The sequence below is a fragment of the Ahaetulla prasina genome, chromosome 1 (assembly GCF_028640845.1).
Source record: "Ahaetulla prasina isolate Xishuangbanna chromosome 1, ASM2864084v1, whole genome shotgun sequence".
NCBI lineage: Eukaryota > Metazoa > Chordata > Lepidosauria > Squamata > Colubridae > Ahaetulla > Ahaetulla prasina.
The window spans coordinates 259931603-259948101 of record NC_080539.1 but is presented as its reverse complement, the minus strand read 5'-3'; the positions used below and the strand labels follow the sequence as shown (position 1 = coordinate 259948101).

Here is a 16499-nt window from a genome sequence, read left to right as displayed (position 1 = left end):
GGGGATGCTGCAATGGTTATGAAGTGTGAAAAATGGTCATAAGTTATTTTTTTTCAGTGCCATTGTAACTTTGAATGGTCACAAAATGAATGGTTGTCAATTCTCCAGCTATGCAGGCTTTCAATCTGCAGTCTATGTAGTTGTGCATCTGTCATAGGGGTGTCAGAGATGGAGTGCTCTTTCCAGGCCACATCTCTTTTTAAAAAAGGGGTGGGGTTTAAACGGGCTATATCAGCCAAGGTGTAACCTGTTTGAATTTAATGACATCATTGAATTAGGAAGTTGTTTCTTTGGAGCTCTCCGTGGTACTGCAACCACTGGGCTGCCTTGCCACAATCTATGCTTCTTGGCGCTATAGTAGAGGCTATAATTAAGAGACCCCATTAGAACACTGGGTGAATGAGGTTGTATATAGTACAGGAATTGATAACAACTTGAGAGACTTCTAAAAAAATAATATGCTTTTTTTATTATGGGCCTCTATCAGCTTTGCCAGAAAACATTGACTTTTTGTTTTGCACAATGTCTTTTAGATGCAAGTGTCCCCTGGGAAAGAAAGTAAGTTTGTCCAAATGAAATAGCATATAATCAGCGAGCTATATTTCGTTGTAAATAATAGCGTTAGTAGTAACAAACTGTAGATTGCCAAGTAAAACCAAGGATTCTGAAATAAATCTGCCTGGTTTTTGAAACCTATAATTAGTGCAAAAGATTTAACCTACACAGTGCCAAATATGCATCTTTTACAAGATTCCAGAAAATATGCAGCACTTGACTGTGCAAAATAAATAACCAAGGCTAGCTGTCCAAATTGCCTGCTCTTTGAGAAGGTGTTAACTCTTTGAAGTGGGAGTATGGAATGCAAATAAAAATTAAAAATGGGTTTTTTAAAAAATGCATTGTTTTAATATGGCCTTGGGATAATTTTATATCCTATAAAAACCTTGGGATAGGAAAACATATTTCTAAAACATGCCCTTTTCCTATCAGCTGTCAGTTATTTCTACAGCAAACTGCTTCATTCTATCCCTGATGTTTATGTTTTGTAAAACTGGAGTAGCAGGGCAGGTAAAAAATGGTATAGCTACTTCCCATTAAGAGGAGGGAGCTGTTATTTTCTCATGTACTCAGTGTAGCTAATTGTGGTTTATAAATCTTTTTGTCTTTCTAATAAAGGATTTTGTTTGAATAATGACTGACTTACATGCGAAGCTGTGTTTGATTTAACTGTCGTTTTAAGAATACACCAAAATTAGCTGGATTAGCATATGCTACGTCGTAAATTGGAATGTACAAATGACAGTGTCTGCATTCACATACCTAAACCACTTGGGCTATGTAATAGGTATATAAACCTAGCCAGTGTTGTCCTTGGATCTGGATGAATATTGGAAATTGATTTTGTAATTGATTTATTATAGTGATCTTAGGTAACTTCTAAACAGAAGTTGCCAAAATGTCTTGAACCACAAAAAGATCCAAAATCAAATTATTCAAATAAGTTCATAAATCGTATGTGGCAGGTAAGATAGCTTAGTTTTCCAACAAAAAAAATCTTATGGGAAAGAGACACAATAGGCAGGTTATTATTATACCTGGTTTTAGTCATTCTTGTGTTAAATAATCTACAGTTGTTTGTGTGCAAATATAGTAATAAGCCATAAATTTTGAGTTTATAAAATCCCATAGCTACATTCACACAATAGTTTAATCTAGAACAAATCATAATAAATGAGCACGATGGGTGAACTTTTTCGTTTTGTCACAATCAAGTTATAAACGACTAAACAAAAGCCAAATATTAAGCAGAAGGATTTATATACTGTACCTTCTTCAAATATTATTCCTATTTTTTATCAAAAGTTATGGAAAGCATTTAGCTAATGGCTTAGTTCAAAAATACTATTTGATTCAATTTGTATAAATTTGCACTCTGAAATTTAAGGAGGATATATGTCTGTGAGGGTTTTTGCTTTATATGATTGAATTCTTTATTAAGTAGTTTGCTTCTAGCTAGCAGTAGCGGAAGTCATATTCTTCAATATTTTTGAGGACACCAGGAGGATTGTTCTGTAGTAATATTATTTTGATATATTTAGAGTTCAGATTGTATCTCCTCTTCAGCAATATAGTTGCTCAATGAAATGTTTAACATAACTAGAACTTATACTAAATGTAATTTGTACTTTGATACACTTCCTTGAATAGGATTGGTTCACAGGAATTGGCTATGCATAGCAACAATTTTCAAATCATAGCCTATTGAAATTTAAAGCAAGGTTGAAGAGCCAGCTGCTGACATCTGTTGAAAATTCTATGCATAAATTATTGTTGGGCTGAAAATATATTTTAGTCTCCTCTTTCTCCAAATTTTAAACAAAGTAGAATAAAGTGAAGCTTCATCTACCGTTTGCCCTTGCTATGCCCAAATGGAAAAAGATGTGAAATGAAGATAACCTCTTCAAAATTGGTTTTTAATGTGAATACTGTCTTTTGTATACTGTTAAGATGAGGATTTTTGTGTGTCTGTGCATGTATGTGTTTGTTATTTATTTGCTGATGCTGGTATGCCACAGGATTTCAGAAGGGTTGAGTGGTTTTAACTTCCATCAATTCCAACTCGCACACTAATTGGTAAGGGAGGTAGGAGTTCACATCTCAGCTTATATTTATAATATACTGTATCTACCTGCTTCACTATGTAGAAATATAAGTTCTTTTTGGGTCTAGGACAACTTGCTGTCAGACAACTCGTCACGGCAAACTTGCTGTCGGACAACTTACCACAGGGCAAGAGATACACTAATATTGAAGAAATGGTGGAATAAAATCATTAAAGAAAGGATGCAAAAGGATTGAAAAAATGAAATGTGAATGATAAAAATTAATTTAATTTTTTTAAAATAAATAAATAAATTGAATTGTTTCACAGTGAATTGGCCTGCAACTTGCTGTCGGACAACTTACCACAGGGCAAGAGATACACTAATATTGAAGAAATGGTGGAATAAAATCATTAAAGAAAGGATGCAAAAGGATTGAAAAAATGAAATGTGAATGATAAAAATTAATTTAATTTTTTTAAAATAAATAAATAAATTGAATTGTTTCACAGTGAATTGGCCTGCAACGAGTTAGCCAGTTGGCAGAGGCGAGTCGGCTGCAGTGAATTGTCCCAATCTGGTTTTTTGTAGTAGTTGTTCACACATCATTTTGTATTAATTTTAGCTTTTGCCCTTTACTGGCACTGCTGAAGTATGTTAAGTGATTATACTTTTTATACTATGTATTGCATAATCTCTGCCTTAATATCATTAATGTTGTAAATCTAGAAGAAAAGACAGTATGGGGGTAATATTAAGAAGAGACTACTATTTTTAGGATTCCTAGTAGTGTTTTAATACTACAAGAAGCTCTCAGATAAAGGAGAAATCCCTGAAGTATTTAGCAGGATTGGACCATGTTGTGCTATGAGGGCACTGTTTGCATTTGGCATTACCTGATAGGCAAGCTACCCACTTTGTCCTAGTGTTACTTGCAGGTTAGGCCACTACAGCTGCCAAAACAAAGCTCAAAATAGCTTTGTATTTTATGTCTATGGAGATTCTCAATCATTCAGGTTATGGTTGTCCTGTAGAAGCTTCTTAAATGAGAAGCAAACATTCTCAAGGAAAAAACAAACAAACAAGAAATCCAGTTGCCCTGTTGAAAAAACCTTTGAGGCATAGCCTTTGTTATGTGTCAATGTTATGTGTCAATGCGGTCTATATTCCAGCTACATACTTCCACAAATTTTAAACATTTTTTTTCTTTTAAAAAAACTTTATTTTTGCTTTTCAGTCATTTTAAAAAATTATGCTATGGTAGGTGTTGGGGGGCAGGGTTATAACCATGGAATTTTCATTCCATTTGTATGTTCTATGTTTTGTTGATGATTGCTTAAATAACACAATTATAACTTGCTATAATGATAGGTAGGTTACAAAAAAAACCAACAACCCAGAATAAGAATTCAGGCTTCCTAAAACGGTTTCCTGGATTAATTTCCCATTTACAGTTTTTGTTTACTTCAGAGGGACAAAAGCACCCAATAAGCCACTGTGTACTTTTGCAAGGTGAATTCCCCCTATGCTTGCACACACTTCTCCAAGATAAAAGGAATAATTTTCCATTCTTCACAAGGCAGTACTTGACAAGTTTAAACTCAGGTTAAATATGAAGGCTCACTGCATGAAAATCAACGTTTAATCTATCTTTTGAAGTTAGTGATCAATGGATTTCAGGTGTTTTACAGTAGTAGCTGCCAATGAATAGGGTGGGTGCAGAACACAAAGCTTGGTTGTTTTGAGCAGCAATCCCAACTATTGTAGTTTTAGAAAAGGCTTTCTTTCCTGGTCTTTTGACTGATTCAGATTGCCTCTCTTCTGTGCACACTTTCATAGAATATTATCCGGTGACTATGTATCCCAGTCTACACATTAGCCAAATATTAAACTGAATTTGATCTATGTTTTCCTGAGATAGCAGAAATACACAGTCTTGGTCTGCGTGTGGGTGATCCCTGTCATGCTATTCATAGACTGTGTGGCCGTTAGAATAATGAAAGTTGGGCATTCCTGTCCATATCAGTGGTTCCAGACTGGAATGTATCATTCTACCTTCACCAGTTGAACAGGCAGATTAGTTTTGCTGATTTGAGTTTGAGCGTTTTTTTAGAATGTCTAAAGGCATTGTTAAAGGGGAAAACACTCACTCAATTGTATCTGACACCATTGAGATATATTTGGCTTATCCAGTTTTAAAAACACATCTGTCTTTATTCCATTATCAAAACCAGTATTGTTAACCACCTTTGGAGTCAAGTATTGATATTCCATTTCATTTATAACTCTTGAGTACTTAGGGACATAATTAAACAGAACTCAGATAATTGAATAAAAAACTGATAACGGGCATCCTGATAATATTACAACAGTTTAATCTTTTTAATTTTTTTTGCAATTTTCAGTGCAGTTGTTAGATCTGGCTATCTGTGTAACTGGAGATGGTGCTTGAATAGGCAGTTTGTTCATAAAGACATGTATCTGCAATTTTCCCCCAAGCATAATTCCTGGTCTTGTCTGCAGCAGACCACATCCTGCCTTTTTTTTTTCATTTGAGTATCAAATAATCCTCCTAACTGTTTTAAGTCTTACTTACATTTCCTTAAAAAAGAGTGTGTGTGGCTTTTCTGGATGGAGACTGCACACCTGCCATATTTTATTCTCTCCAAAGAGCATTTGTCTGTTGTGGATGTTTGAGTGGTGTTTGTTTGACTTTACAGTTGTTAAAAAGCTTTAGATATTACTCCTGTTTTTCAGCTGTAGGAATTGTACTATCTCCCCAGAGTTGACATATTTAAGTGTCTTTTAGATTTTCCAACCATTTTTTTTTCTCTAGTAATATAAATGATATGGATAATAGGAGAGAAGACTACTGTGAAAAGAGAAATGAGAGCTGGTGTGATATACTGGTTAAATTGTTGGACTAGAAGTAGAAAATTCTGCTGAGCCACAAAATATCTTTGTGTAACTTTGAGCCAGTCACTCATTCCCTCAGCACCACCCACTTCACAGGAGGAGGGAGCAGTATGCATGCTACCTTATGTTTCTAATTAAAGGCACAATGTAAGTCAAATAAAAACTTACAAAATGGAAATAAAAACAAGTCTGTTAACATTGCAATGTTCTATAGCCATGATGGCGAACCTATGGCACGTGTGCCACAGATGGCATGCAACGGCCTCTGGGGGCACGCGAGCAGTCTCCCCAGATCAGCTCTGCCACACATGCATGCGCACCTCCCGCCAGCCAGCTGGTCGTCAGGTCTCTACTGTGCATGCATGGGGGGCGGGGAACATGTGGAGAGCTGTTGGGGGGGCAGGGTGCGTGGGTGTGTGTGCATGGTCGTGCGCATGTGGGGGGAGCATGCAGGGTGCATGTGCAGGGAGTGGGGGTGTGCAGGGGCTCATGCGCATTGCATTTTGGGGGTTCAGGCACTTTGGGCACTCGGTCTGGAAAGGGTTAGCCGTCATTGTTCTATAGTATATTTACATGTGCACTGTGTAAGGTTCTGGTCACTGCATTTGAAAAGGACTAGAAAAATTGCCAAAGAAGGAAGCCAAAATTATTACTTTCCCTATGGGAAAAGGGTAGAATATTGAGGAATTTTTAACTTAGAGAAAATATTATGGAGACATGAATTTACAGTTGTAGAAAGAAAATTGGCATGGAGATTTTCTGCCTGTCTTAAGAAATAAGACCAACAGGCATTTAATTGGAAGGAAGATATAGATCAGATAAAAGAAAACAGTTCATATGGTACTTAATTAATTTTGTAGAGTTCATTATTACAAGACATGGCTACTAATTTGTTTGTCTTTGAAAAAAGATTGGATTCATTCATGGAGAACCTATAAAAGCCTATTTGTCTTGAAAACTCAGTGTAATTTCTGGATTGGAATTAGACTATTTTTCCATTCCATTTGCAGAGGAACAATGCATGCTTTACATGTTTTTCAAGAATCTCCGAAATGTGTGCTTAGCCACTCTGGGAAGCAAAGGGACTAAAATGGGCCTGGGACCTACCTAGATTGGGTATTCTTAAGTTCTTACCCAAGCTCAAGGAAAGAGAATCCTTACCATTTTATGAAATTTTTATTTATTTATATTTATATTTATATCCTGGGAATCTGTGCCAATAATAGAAAGCCCAGGTACTTTCCCCCAAAGCAACTTGATAAATGGGTGACTAAAAACTGTCCTGTTTCTGAAGATGGGTACTTAGGCTCATCTTTTTCTATTTTTGAGTGAGTTTCCCCTTTGAGTACATCCATATTTCCTGTTACATTGATATGTAATATGATGTTTTCATTCAAATGCTATGCAGAAACACAATATGTGTGGTGACAGTAATCTGAACCTTTTCTATCTTTGAAATCTATAATAGAGCCAGGTGGTTTAATCTTTCCTATTATTTTCATAATGATAAAAATGATATTCTTTACATTGCTTATCCTGGTGAGCGGTTTTTACTCCTTTGCCTAAATCCTTGATTATATATTTTAAAAACTGAAATCACCACTAGTGGTCTGATACCTTAAATATGGGAACTGTAGACATATTTGAAAAAGATTATCTGTAAATATAAAATTTATTTTGTATTAATTGGATCACTGTATGGCATGCTATTCCTTTGCAAATGGTCATTACAATTTTACAAATGTAAATATATCTTCATCTTTATTATTAGTATTAATTTAAGGGTTAGCATGAGAATTACAGCGTTTATTGAGCATATTTTGCAAAGGATGAAAAATTATATTATTCCAGTTAATGAAGAAGGAATTTGCTTGTGTGCAAAAAGTTTCAACTATTGCGAAGGAAGGTTGAGATTGGAAATGACCACTATCCAAAGTCCTAAAGAGCTTCTGTACCCTTTGAAGTTGTTGTATTATATCCTAGAGCAGTCCTAGGATTTGCTACCACTATAGCAAACTGCAGTTTTGTATTAGTTGGGGGAGATCATTGTAAGAGATCTGCCTATTGTTATTTATGGCGACAAATAATGTTTAAGAGTGTTTGTTGCAGTGGCAGCAAAATAGCTGGAGGATGGATATGAACCTAGTGTACCAAAATTGGTTTGTAAATGACAGTGCAATTTGCCAGGTAACTGACTTATAGTGACCCATCGTAGGATTGATCCTGTTTGGGGGGGGGTTAAGCTTATTTTAGCAGTAAATGAGTTTACTTGCAAATTGTAAGGGGTTTTTGTGCCATAAATGAACATTGGATCTAGTCAGTTCTGCATATTCTACTATGAAATTTTAAGCTGCTTGAGAATAACTGAGAACACCTTGTTTCAAATATGAAATAGTTTGAGAACCTAGAATTGGAAGGATTCACACGAGGATAGATATTAATATATAATAAAAGGATGGTATTTGCTTAGGTATTATTTATGTATAGATTTGAAACTTTTAATGAAGTAAATGAGACAATACAGATTTTCAGTCTCTTTATTGAGTGTTATTTTTCTTCTTTTTTAAAAGCTTCTCCTCTCTTGCTTTTTGCAAACCGTCGAGATGTCAGACTGGTGGATGCTGGTGGAGTGAAGATGGAAGCAACAGTTGTAGTCAGTGGCTTAGAAGATGCTGCTGCTGTGGACTTCCTTTACTCACAGAATGTTATTTACTGGACAGATGTGAGCGAAGAAGCTATCAAACAGACTTATTTTAACCAAAGCGGGAATCTTGTACAGAGTGTCATCGTTTCAGGGCTGCTTTCTCCAGATGGCCTGGCATGTGACTGGATTGGGAAAAAATTGTACTGGACTGACTCAGAAACAAATAGGATTGAAGTTGCTAATCTCAATGGAACATCTAGGAAGGTTCTTTTCTGGCAAGATCTTGACCAGCCAAGAGCAATTGCCCTGGATCCCGCTCATGGGTAAGCGTCCTGTCTTTTTAAACTTTCACATTCATTTGCAGGATCATGGTTGTTTTCATCTTGCCAAACAAAATACAATCTCTTCTCACAAATTTTGCTTTCTCAAGGTATTTTTCTCTGAATGTATATTTACATTTAAATAAAACATGGGATGAGGAATGGCAAATCATAGAAGAGCATTCTGACTAACGCGCCAAACCAAACATTTAAAAAAAATCATTTTTCCAGTTTAGAATTCTTTAAAACTTTACAAACTTTAAACTTTATAGCTTTGAACATTATAAAGCTTTACAATGTTATGCTTTATCTGTAATTAATGTGGCTGGTAAAAAAAATGGGAGGTTGTGTGCTGGAATGCATTATAGATTCAGTTTTGCAAATCTGTAATGTTGGCTTTCCACTGAATCTTAATGAGTTTTCAAATACTGTGTATTTGGGATCCAATAGTTTGAGATATAAAGAGGTTTTGGCATGTAAAATATGCTTCCACAGTACAGAGGAGCAAGCAATCAAAAGTTTGATACAAGAAAATAAAGGTATGCCATTAAGTTGGTTTAGACTGTTGGTCTGACACTCGAATTTAGGAGATTTTTTAGAAAAGCATTTTATGAAATCATTATAAAATATTGCTAGCAGGAAATGGGGAGGATGGAAATGAAATTTCTGTACTTTTCATCAAGGGTAAGACTGACCACAGGTCTTCTTTCTGAGGGCAAAATGTAGAACTTAAATAATTCAGGATTATATCACTCAGTTCATAAAACTATATTATTAATAATGACTTGTTTCAGTTAGATCCACTGTGTAGTTCAGAATCAGTATAACTTCTTAGAAATAATGCTTTCAATTATTTGAATTCCCAATTATCCAAATATTCTGGTTAACCACACCTAACAGCAGTTCTGGCATCCAATTTAGTGGGTTCTAATATTAGAGAGCAGGAAAATAATTTTCTCATTTCGTCATTAGGGAAGAGATATTGTAAATCTTTTCTCAATGTTGGGGGAGAAAATATTGGATGCAGCGGATCCATGCCCCCTTTTCTTAACAATCCTGCTTTAGGAATTCTGAATTATTTAATTGCCCAAGGGATTCCCTTCCAGAGGTTGTAGACTGAAGCCTTAATTTGTAAATGGCTGAAGTGCGGGACCCTGCAGGGTGGGAAGCAGGCCCAAGTGGGGCAGGATGGGGGAAGATAGGTGGGAGGCTGCTGCAATATCACTGCTGTCGGTCATAACAGCAGGCAGGTTGTCTGGCACTCAAAATTTTGTTCACATGTCTGAGGCACTGTAACTTTGGGCAAGAGTCATTTGGCACCATTGTAATTGGTCGCTGAATAAATTGTGGTAAGTCAAGGACTACCTGCATGCATTTTATTTATTATTATTCTTGTTTCTCATTGTAAAAACAGTTATATTAAATTACTATTTATAAATATAGGGTCAAAACTATTTGTGAATAGTAAAAATTACTCTTGAAATACATATTAAAGCATGTTGGTCATAACAGCATAATAGTCATAGTGAATCATCTTAATAAAATTATCCTGCCTGTAAGGCCCAAGCTCTTATGAGATGGAAATTGTCTTGTATAAGCAGAATACTGGGAAGCAAGAGTTTGAGGGCAGGGTTGTGTAATCGTGTGGCTGACAAGGGTACAAGAGGATATTTATCCTAGTTAAGAGAATTTGATATCCCCCCCCCCGCAACCTGGCTTGTACACACAGTTAATATAGGAGTTATTTGTTAAATATGCTAGCATTGCAAAAATCATACAAATAGGAAGACAATGTTATGTCATTCAATTCTTCCATGAGAAGAACTTGCCACTTTTTTTGGATGCATATAATTTATATATAATATCGATCATATATTCCTGAGGGAGATTTTTATATTCAGGGTCTTCTTATGAGATGTCTTTAAACATCAAATAAACAATCTAAACATATTATTTAAACTTGCCTTCCACTTTGTCCAAATGAAGCTGTAATGATCAGATCCATGATATGGCTACTAACATTTTACAAATTTATTGTCAGGAACTTGCAGTGCCGAGTCTTATTCTCTCTGTGAAAGAGATTAAGAGGCATTTAGAAATTCATTCTGATTCATGTTGACTGTGCTAATGTTCATTTAGGTGTCCTCCTGGATGAACGGCTGTCGTTTGAAGATCATTTGACGGCCGTCTCCAGGAGGGCCTTCCACCAGGTTCGCCTGGTTCGGCAGTTGCGCCCCTTCCTTGATCGGGATGCCCTGTGCACAGTCACTCATGCGCTCGTTACCTCTCGCTTGGATTATTGTAATGCTCTCTACATGGGGCTCCCCTTGAGGTGCACTCGGAGGCTTCAGTTAGTCCAGAATGCAGCTGCGCGGGTGATAGAGGGAGCTTCGCGTAGCTCCCGCGTAACACCGCTCCTGCGCAGACTGCACTGGCTACCTGTGGCCTTTCGGGTGCACTTTAAGGTTTTGGTCACTACCTTTAAAGCGCTCCATGGCTTAGGGCCTGGGTACTTACGGGACCGCCTGCTGTTACCGCATGCCTCCCACCGACCCGTACGCTCTCACAGAGAGGGACTTCTCAGGGTGCCGTCCGCCAAGCAATGCCGGCTGGCGGCCCCCAGGGGAAGGTCCTTCTCTGTGGGGGCTCCCACACTCTGGAACGAACTTCCCCCGGGTTTACGCCAAATACCTGACCTTCAGACCTTCCGCCGCGAACTGAAGACACATCTTTTTATTCGCGCGGGGCTGGCTTAAATTTTATTGATTTTTAAATTTCTATTATTAATTTTAAGGATTTTTAGTTTTATATATTTTAAAGTTTTTTAGGCCAATTATAAAATAAGTTTTTTAATTTGTATTTTAAATTGTATATTGTATTGTCTGTTTTTATTTTGGCTGTACCTGAGTCCTGAGTCCTTCGGGAGAAGGGCGGTATAAAAATCGAATAAATAATAATAATAATAATAATAATTTATTGGTCTGTTTTTCTATTCTCAATTCATCATTATTGTTTGTAAGTTTTAGTTATTTTACTTATTGCTTTCAGCAGTTTAACTAGTTGGTGACAAGTATTTCATGCTTGTTGCAGTTCCTTCTTTTGTTTGGGCCCATTATTCATCCCATGCCAATCTTCATACTAAATTTATACTCTTATTTATTGTCTCTTAAGTTTTCCTCACGTGGCTTCTTAATTAATTTTCCTTAAAAATTGAGTTTGGCCTTTTCTTAATCTTAAATTAAGACTAATGTCTTCTTACCTCTGATTCCCTCTTTGATGCATTGCTTGGTATTGCTTCTTTCATATTTCTAGCTAATTAGTGCTTTGCTGAATTATTTTATTCTTTCACTCTGGTTCCTCTCTTAGGTAAAATATGTACTTGGTACTTTCCCATCTGTTTTCACCTCAGTTGTCACATGATGTTTTGTTTTAGAATTTTAAGCCTGCAGGCAGGGCTTAATGTTTTTTTTACAAATGCATGCATATTAAGTGCATATTAAATTCTTTATATTGATAACTGTGATGGTTTTATATTTTCTCTGATATGCTTGTCCTTCCCAGAATCCTCAATTTAAATGCAAATAAGCTTTGAACCCACAAAGGACACAGTTACTTAGCTCTGGTATATAGTAACAACATTGACTTGTATAGCTCTAATTGTCCCAAGAATCTGAGACTGGAAATACAATCTTGGGCCAAGGTAATTGACAGGTTTTCATTAGGCATATTTAATGCTATTTTTTAAATGTTGCATAGTTCCAGGACTGATATGAGCTGCTATATGGAAAATAGAATTTTGGAGTCTTTGCAAAGACCTGTGTAAGACATTAGTTACATGGAAGTTGACAAATTTTACTGTGTTTCCCCAAAAATAAGACAGGATCTTATTTTGTTTTGAGCCCCAAATAAGGGCTTGGTCTTATTATCCAGTGTGTGTGTGTGTAGGAGGCGGCGAGTGTGGGACTGGATGTCCCGTCGCTGCTGTCGCCTCCCCCCCCTCGCTGGGCATGGCAGGGCTCCTGCCCCTTGCTTAGCCACCCGCCCCCTTTAGGGATGCAATTTGGGGGTGGCAGGTGGGGCGGGTGAGAAGCAGGACGCATGTATTACCTTTCCAGCACCATTGCTGAAAAGGGAAACACGATGTAAAAAAAAAAAACTCGCGAGTTTGAGGAGTTTGATTGAACTCGTGAGGTTTTTGTTATAATGTGTTTCCCTGGACACAATGGCAAAGAATGCGATGGAGATGCAAGTCTCCGGTAAGACTCGCGTCTCGCGGTGGGGTGCAAGTATGGCAGGTGGGGCGGGGGATGGGGTAGGCCAGGTCGTAGACAAACTTGGAAACTGCAGAGGCAGAGTTTGGGGGAGAGAAAGAAAGACTTCTGCTGCTTTCCTTGCGTGCAACCAAAAGCAGAAGAAGTCTTTCTTTCTCTCCCCCAAACTCTGCCTCTGCAGCTTCCAAACCCCAGCCAGGGCAGCTGCTGCTCTGGGAGTGTGCTTCCCGCTCTATGGTAATGGTCGCCGGAGGCCTCCCCTTCCCCCCTGCTCCTCTCTGTTCCAATCACCCCACGGTCCTCCCATGGGGGTCACCGGATGGGATGGCAACAGGGCTGGACTCTTCCTGGGTAGGGGAGCCTCACGGGACCTTGCCCGACCTCTCTTCCTTCCGTAGGCCCCGCTTACTCTTCCCAGGTGCCCAGCAGTGAGATGCCGGGCAGCCGCACCAAGGGCAGCCCCGACAAATGCAGCTCAGCCGGCCCAGCCATGGCCAGTGCTCCCTTGGCAGCTGAGCTTGGCAGCAGGGTGCCAGCCAGGGCTTCCACAGGCAGTGGTGGCAGCATCAGCAACACCCACAGCGCCTCAGCCATTTCCGCCAAGAGATCTCTGTGACTGCCCCACCACGCCGCCCTGCTCCCATTAGAAGCATATGTGCTGACTTCCACCTGCCGCACATGGAGGCCTCTCTGCCATTGCTGCCTGCTCTGCCGAGGAAGATCCAGGGTGGCGATGCTGGCGCTGGGGCTGCTGTTGCAGGCACTCGGTAGTGCGGACTAATCAAACGCTGGGCCAGAGCAGGCAGGCTGCTGTTGTGCTGCAGGAGTGGGCACTCAAGGTCTATGATTGATGCCTTGGGCAGCAGGGTCGGCGGAAGGAGCAGGCGGGGTGCAGGAGTGTGCAGGGATGTGGCTGCCTTGGGAGGGTTGGAGGGGGTGAGGGACCTATGTGTGTGTGTGAGAGAGGGGGGGATGGAGAGAACATTGCTGCCAGCCCTGGATAACGCTCTGAGGTTGGATCAGATCTCTCTCTCTCTCTCTCTCTCTCTCTCTCTCTCTCTCACACACACACACACACACACACACACACACGTGCACACACACACACACACACACCATTCTTTCTTTGGGATCGCAGTACAGACGCCCCTCCCAGAATTGGAAGGCTGAAGGATGGAGCATTTTGGGGATGTGTGTCTGTGCTGTGATCCCAAGTAAAGAAGCAGGAAAAGGGGGAGGAGGCCGGCAGCTGGGGAGGTGCTCTGGAGATCTGGGCCGAGTTACACACCCCTTGCTGGCACAGCTGATCAGTGAGCAGCAATTAAGGGGCTGAACCTCAATGAGGTGACCAGGGAAGGGGAGGGCTGCCTCCTGTGCTGGCTATGCCCACTCCTTTACTAGGGCTTATTTTCGGCAGAGGGCATATATTTATGCCCACCCCAAAAATCCGATTTGGCCTTATTTTCAGGACATGTCCTATTTTTGGGGAAACACGGTAGAACTGAAAAAACTTTTAATAATAGTTCTGCAAAATGCTAGAACAGTCACAAAAACAGGAGGCCCTGTTTTCTAGGTATATAATGTATGGTAGCACAGTGTCTTTCTGCTTTTTCACTATTTAAAAAGACCTATACAGCTTAAATTTGTTATTTAAAAAAGACCTTGACAATTTATGTGCTAGGCTAAAATGAATAAAGTGGAATTTAAGTGGCAGAAATGTAAAATTCTGTAATTGGATAGGAAAATGGATAGGATGGGGCAGTATAGGGTGGCAAAGTACATGATGTTGGAGACAACAAGACTTGTCTTAGTATCAGTGAATGTGAAAGGGATCTGGGTATCTTTGTTGATCCCAAATTAAATATGAGCCAGCAGTGTGATGTAGGGATGTGTTATTTTGGAACGTATTAGCAGGATTAAAGATTCTAGAACACAGAAAATAATAAATCCAATCTAGCCTGCATTGGTCAATTCATACTTGGAATACTCAAATCTAATTCTGAATACCTTGACTGAAAAGGACAGTGACAAAAAGGAACAAGTTCAAAAAAAAGTTAACATTAAGTGGTGACATAATGTGATGAGTTAATCTGAGGCAAAGAGCCATCTTGGTCTAGTCATTAAGGCACTAGACTAGAAAGCGGGAGATCATGAATTCTAGTCTTGGTTTAGCTATGAAAGCTAGCTGAGTGAGCTTGGGCCAGTCACTTTCTTTCAGCCCAATTTACCTCACAAGATTGTTGTAGGGAAGATAAGAGGAGGAAGGTGTGTTCCATGTGTATGCTGTCTTGGGTTATTTGTAAAAAAAGGAAAAGCAGGATATAAATTAAAAAAATAAAAAATAAAATTCTAGTATTTGTGGTTTGAGGATGGGGTATTGTGTGAGATATTCTGGTTTTTTCATGTGTATCCTATATCCTGTTATTAAATTTTGAGTTCATCTAAATATTTATACTAATAAAAAGCAGTGACATGCCTTTATTCTTAAAATTGTTTTTATTGAGTATTTAGGCTACACTTGGGAGTTTTCTTGTTTGAGATATTATGAAATAAGAATGTTACCTTGTCATCCTTTCCTTGCTCCCGTAATCTAACAAATTCCATTGTACCAAGGTGTTTCATGGAAGTATATTAATGGGGTATGCAGTGTATTTATATGTGTCTTTGCTTCTATTTTTTAAATCTTTGCATAGATCTGTTTTTCATTTACCTTATTGTCTTTTGCCTTGCATACATTTTCTGTATTTAAGTGTTTAATGTGGCAAAGTTTAGCAAAAATTCTGGAGAATGTACAAAGTATGGGAAGCCTAATCATATTTGAAAGTCGATCGTTTTGTGTTCCTTTCGGGGAATATTTGAATGTGGGTTTTTTTTAAGAAAATCCATTTATAATGGTAGAAATGGTTGTGTATCATTTACTTGCCAATCCTCTTGTGGAACTTGTTTGTTGCTTTTCTTGGTGGGGGAAGGGGAAGAGGAATAATAGTGGTTTGAGGTCTGTCCTTGTGGAATTAACTCTTCCAGCAGCTGCATTCCTTGTCTGTCTTTGTGGCATCCATCCCACATCCCTCTTTTTCTTTTCATAGTTCACTCCTTACCTTGGTTGTAAAAGGCCCCTTAGTGTTTTTTCTGCACAATTTGAATTTGAGGACATGCCAGTCTTTTTAAGTAGCTTAGTTTTTTGAAATTGCTCCAGAGGCTTTCTGACTTATTTTTAATATGCAGGTTACTTTGGCAAGTTTGGTATATAGTTTCTGCTATGGACAGCCGGCGGCCATGTGATATGGGGCGCACAGCTGATTGGTCTGCCGGCAAGGCAGCAAACTGGCGGGACACAGTAGCACGCTGATTGGCTGAGACGCTGACAGCTCCTATATAAAAGAGCTGTCAGCGCTGTTGTTGTTGCTTGTTAACTCGTTATCCAAGTATCGGAAGCGAGTCACGGTTGAAGGTTTCTGTCAGTTAATAAATGGTTGTTAATTGTTACCCTGCATCGCCTCCTCATTGTTGTTCTGAGAATACAACACTGGCGACGGAGGATGGGATTTGCCTGAGGCGGCAGGGCTAACAGAGTCATTTACAGAGTCGTTAAGAACTATCAGCTGAGCAGATCCACAGCGAAGACAAAGACGGGTCAGTTAAAGCTGCAGAACAGTGCCTAACCAAGCATGGCAACGTTATCAACCTTCACACCCTTTGATCAGACAAAGGAAACCTGGGATTCCTTCTTAGACCGTTTTGCTTG

The 16499-nt window shown here is 38.9% G+C and overlaps 1 protein-coding gene across 1 annotated transcript in view; it reads left to right on the top strand.

The window, feature by feature from the left end:
• LRP5 (LDL receptor related protein 5) overlaps positions 1-16499 on the top strand; it is a 134046-nt gene that overhangs the window by 25273 nt on the left and 92274 nt on the right. The window contains exon 2 of the mRNA XM_058156563.1: positions 8090-8486. Coding sequence (XP_058012546.1) covers positions 8090-8486 — 397 coding nt within the window. The remainder of the gene's footprint in view (positions 1-8089; positions 8487-16499) is intronic.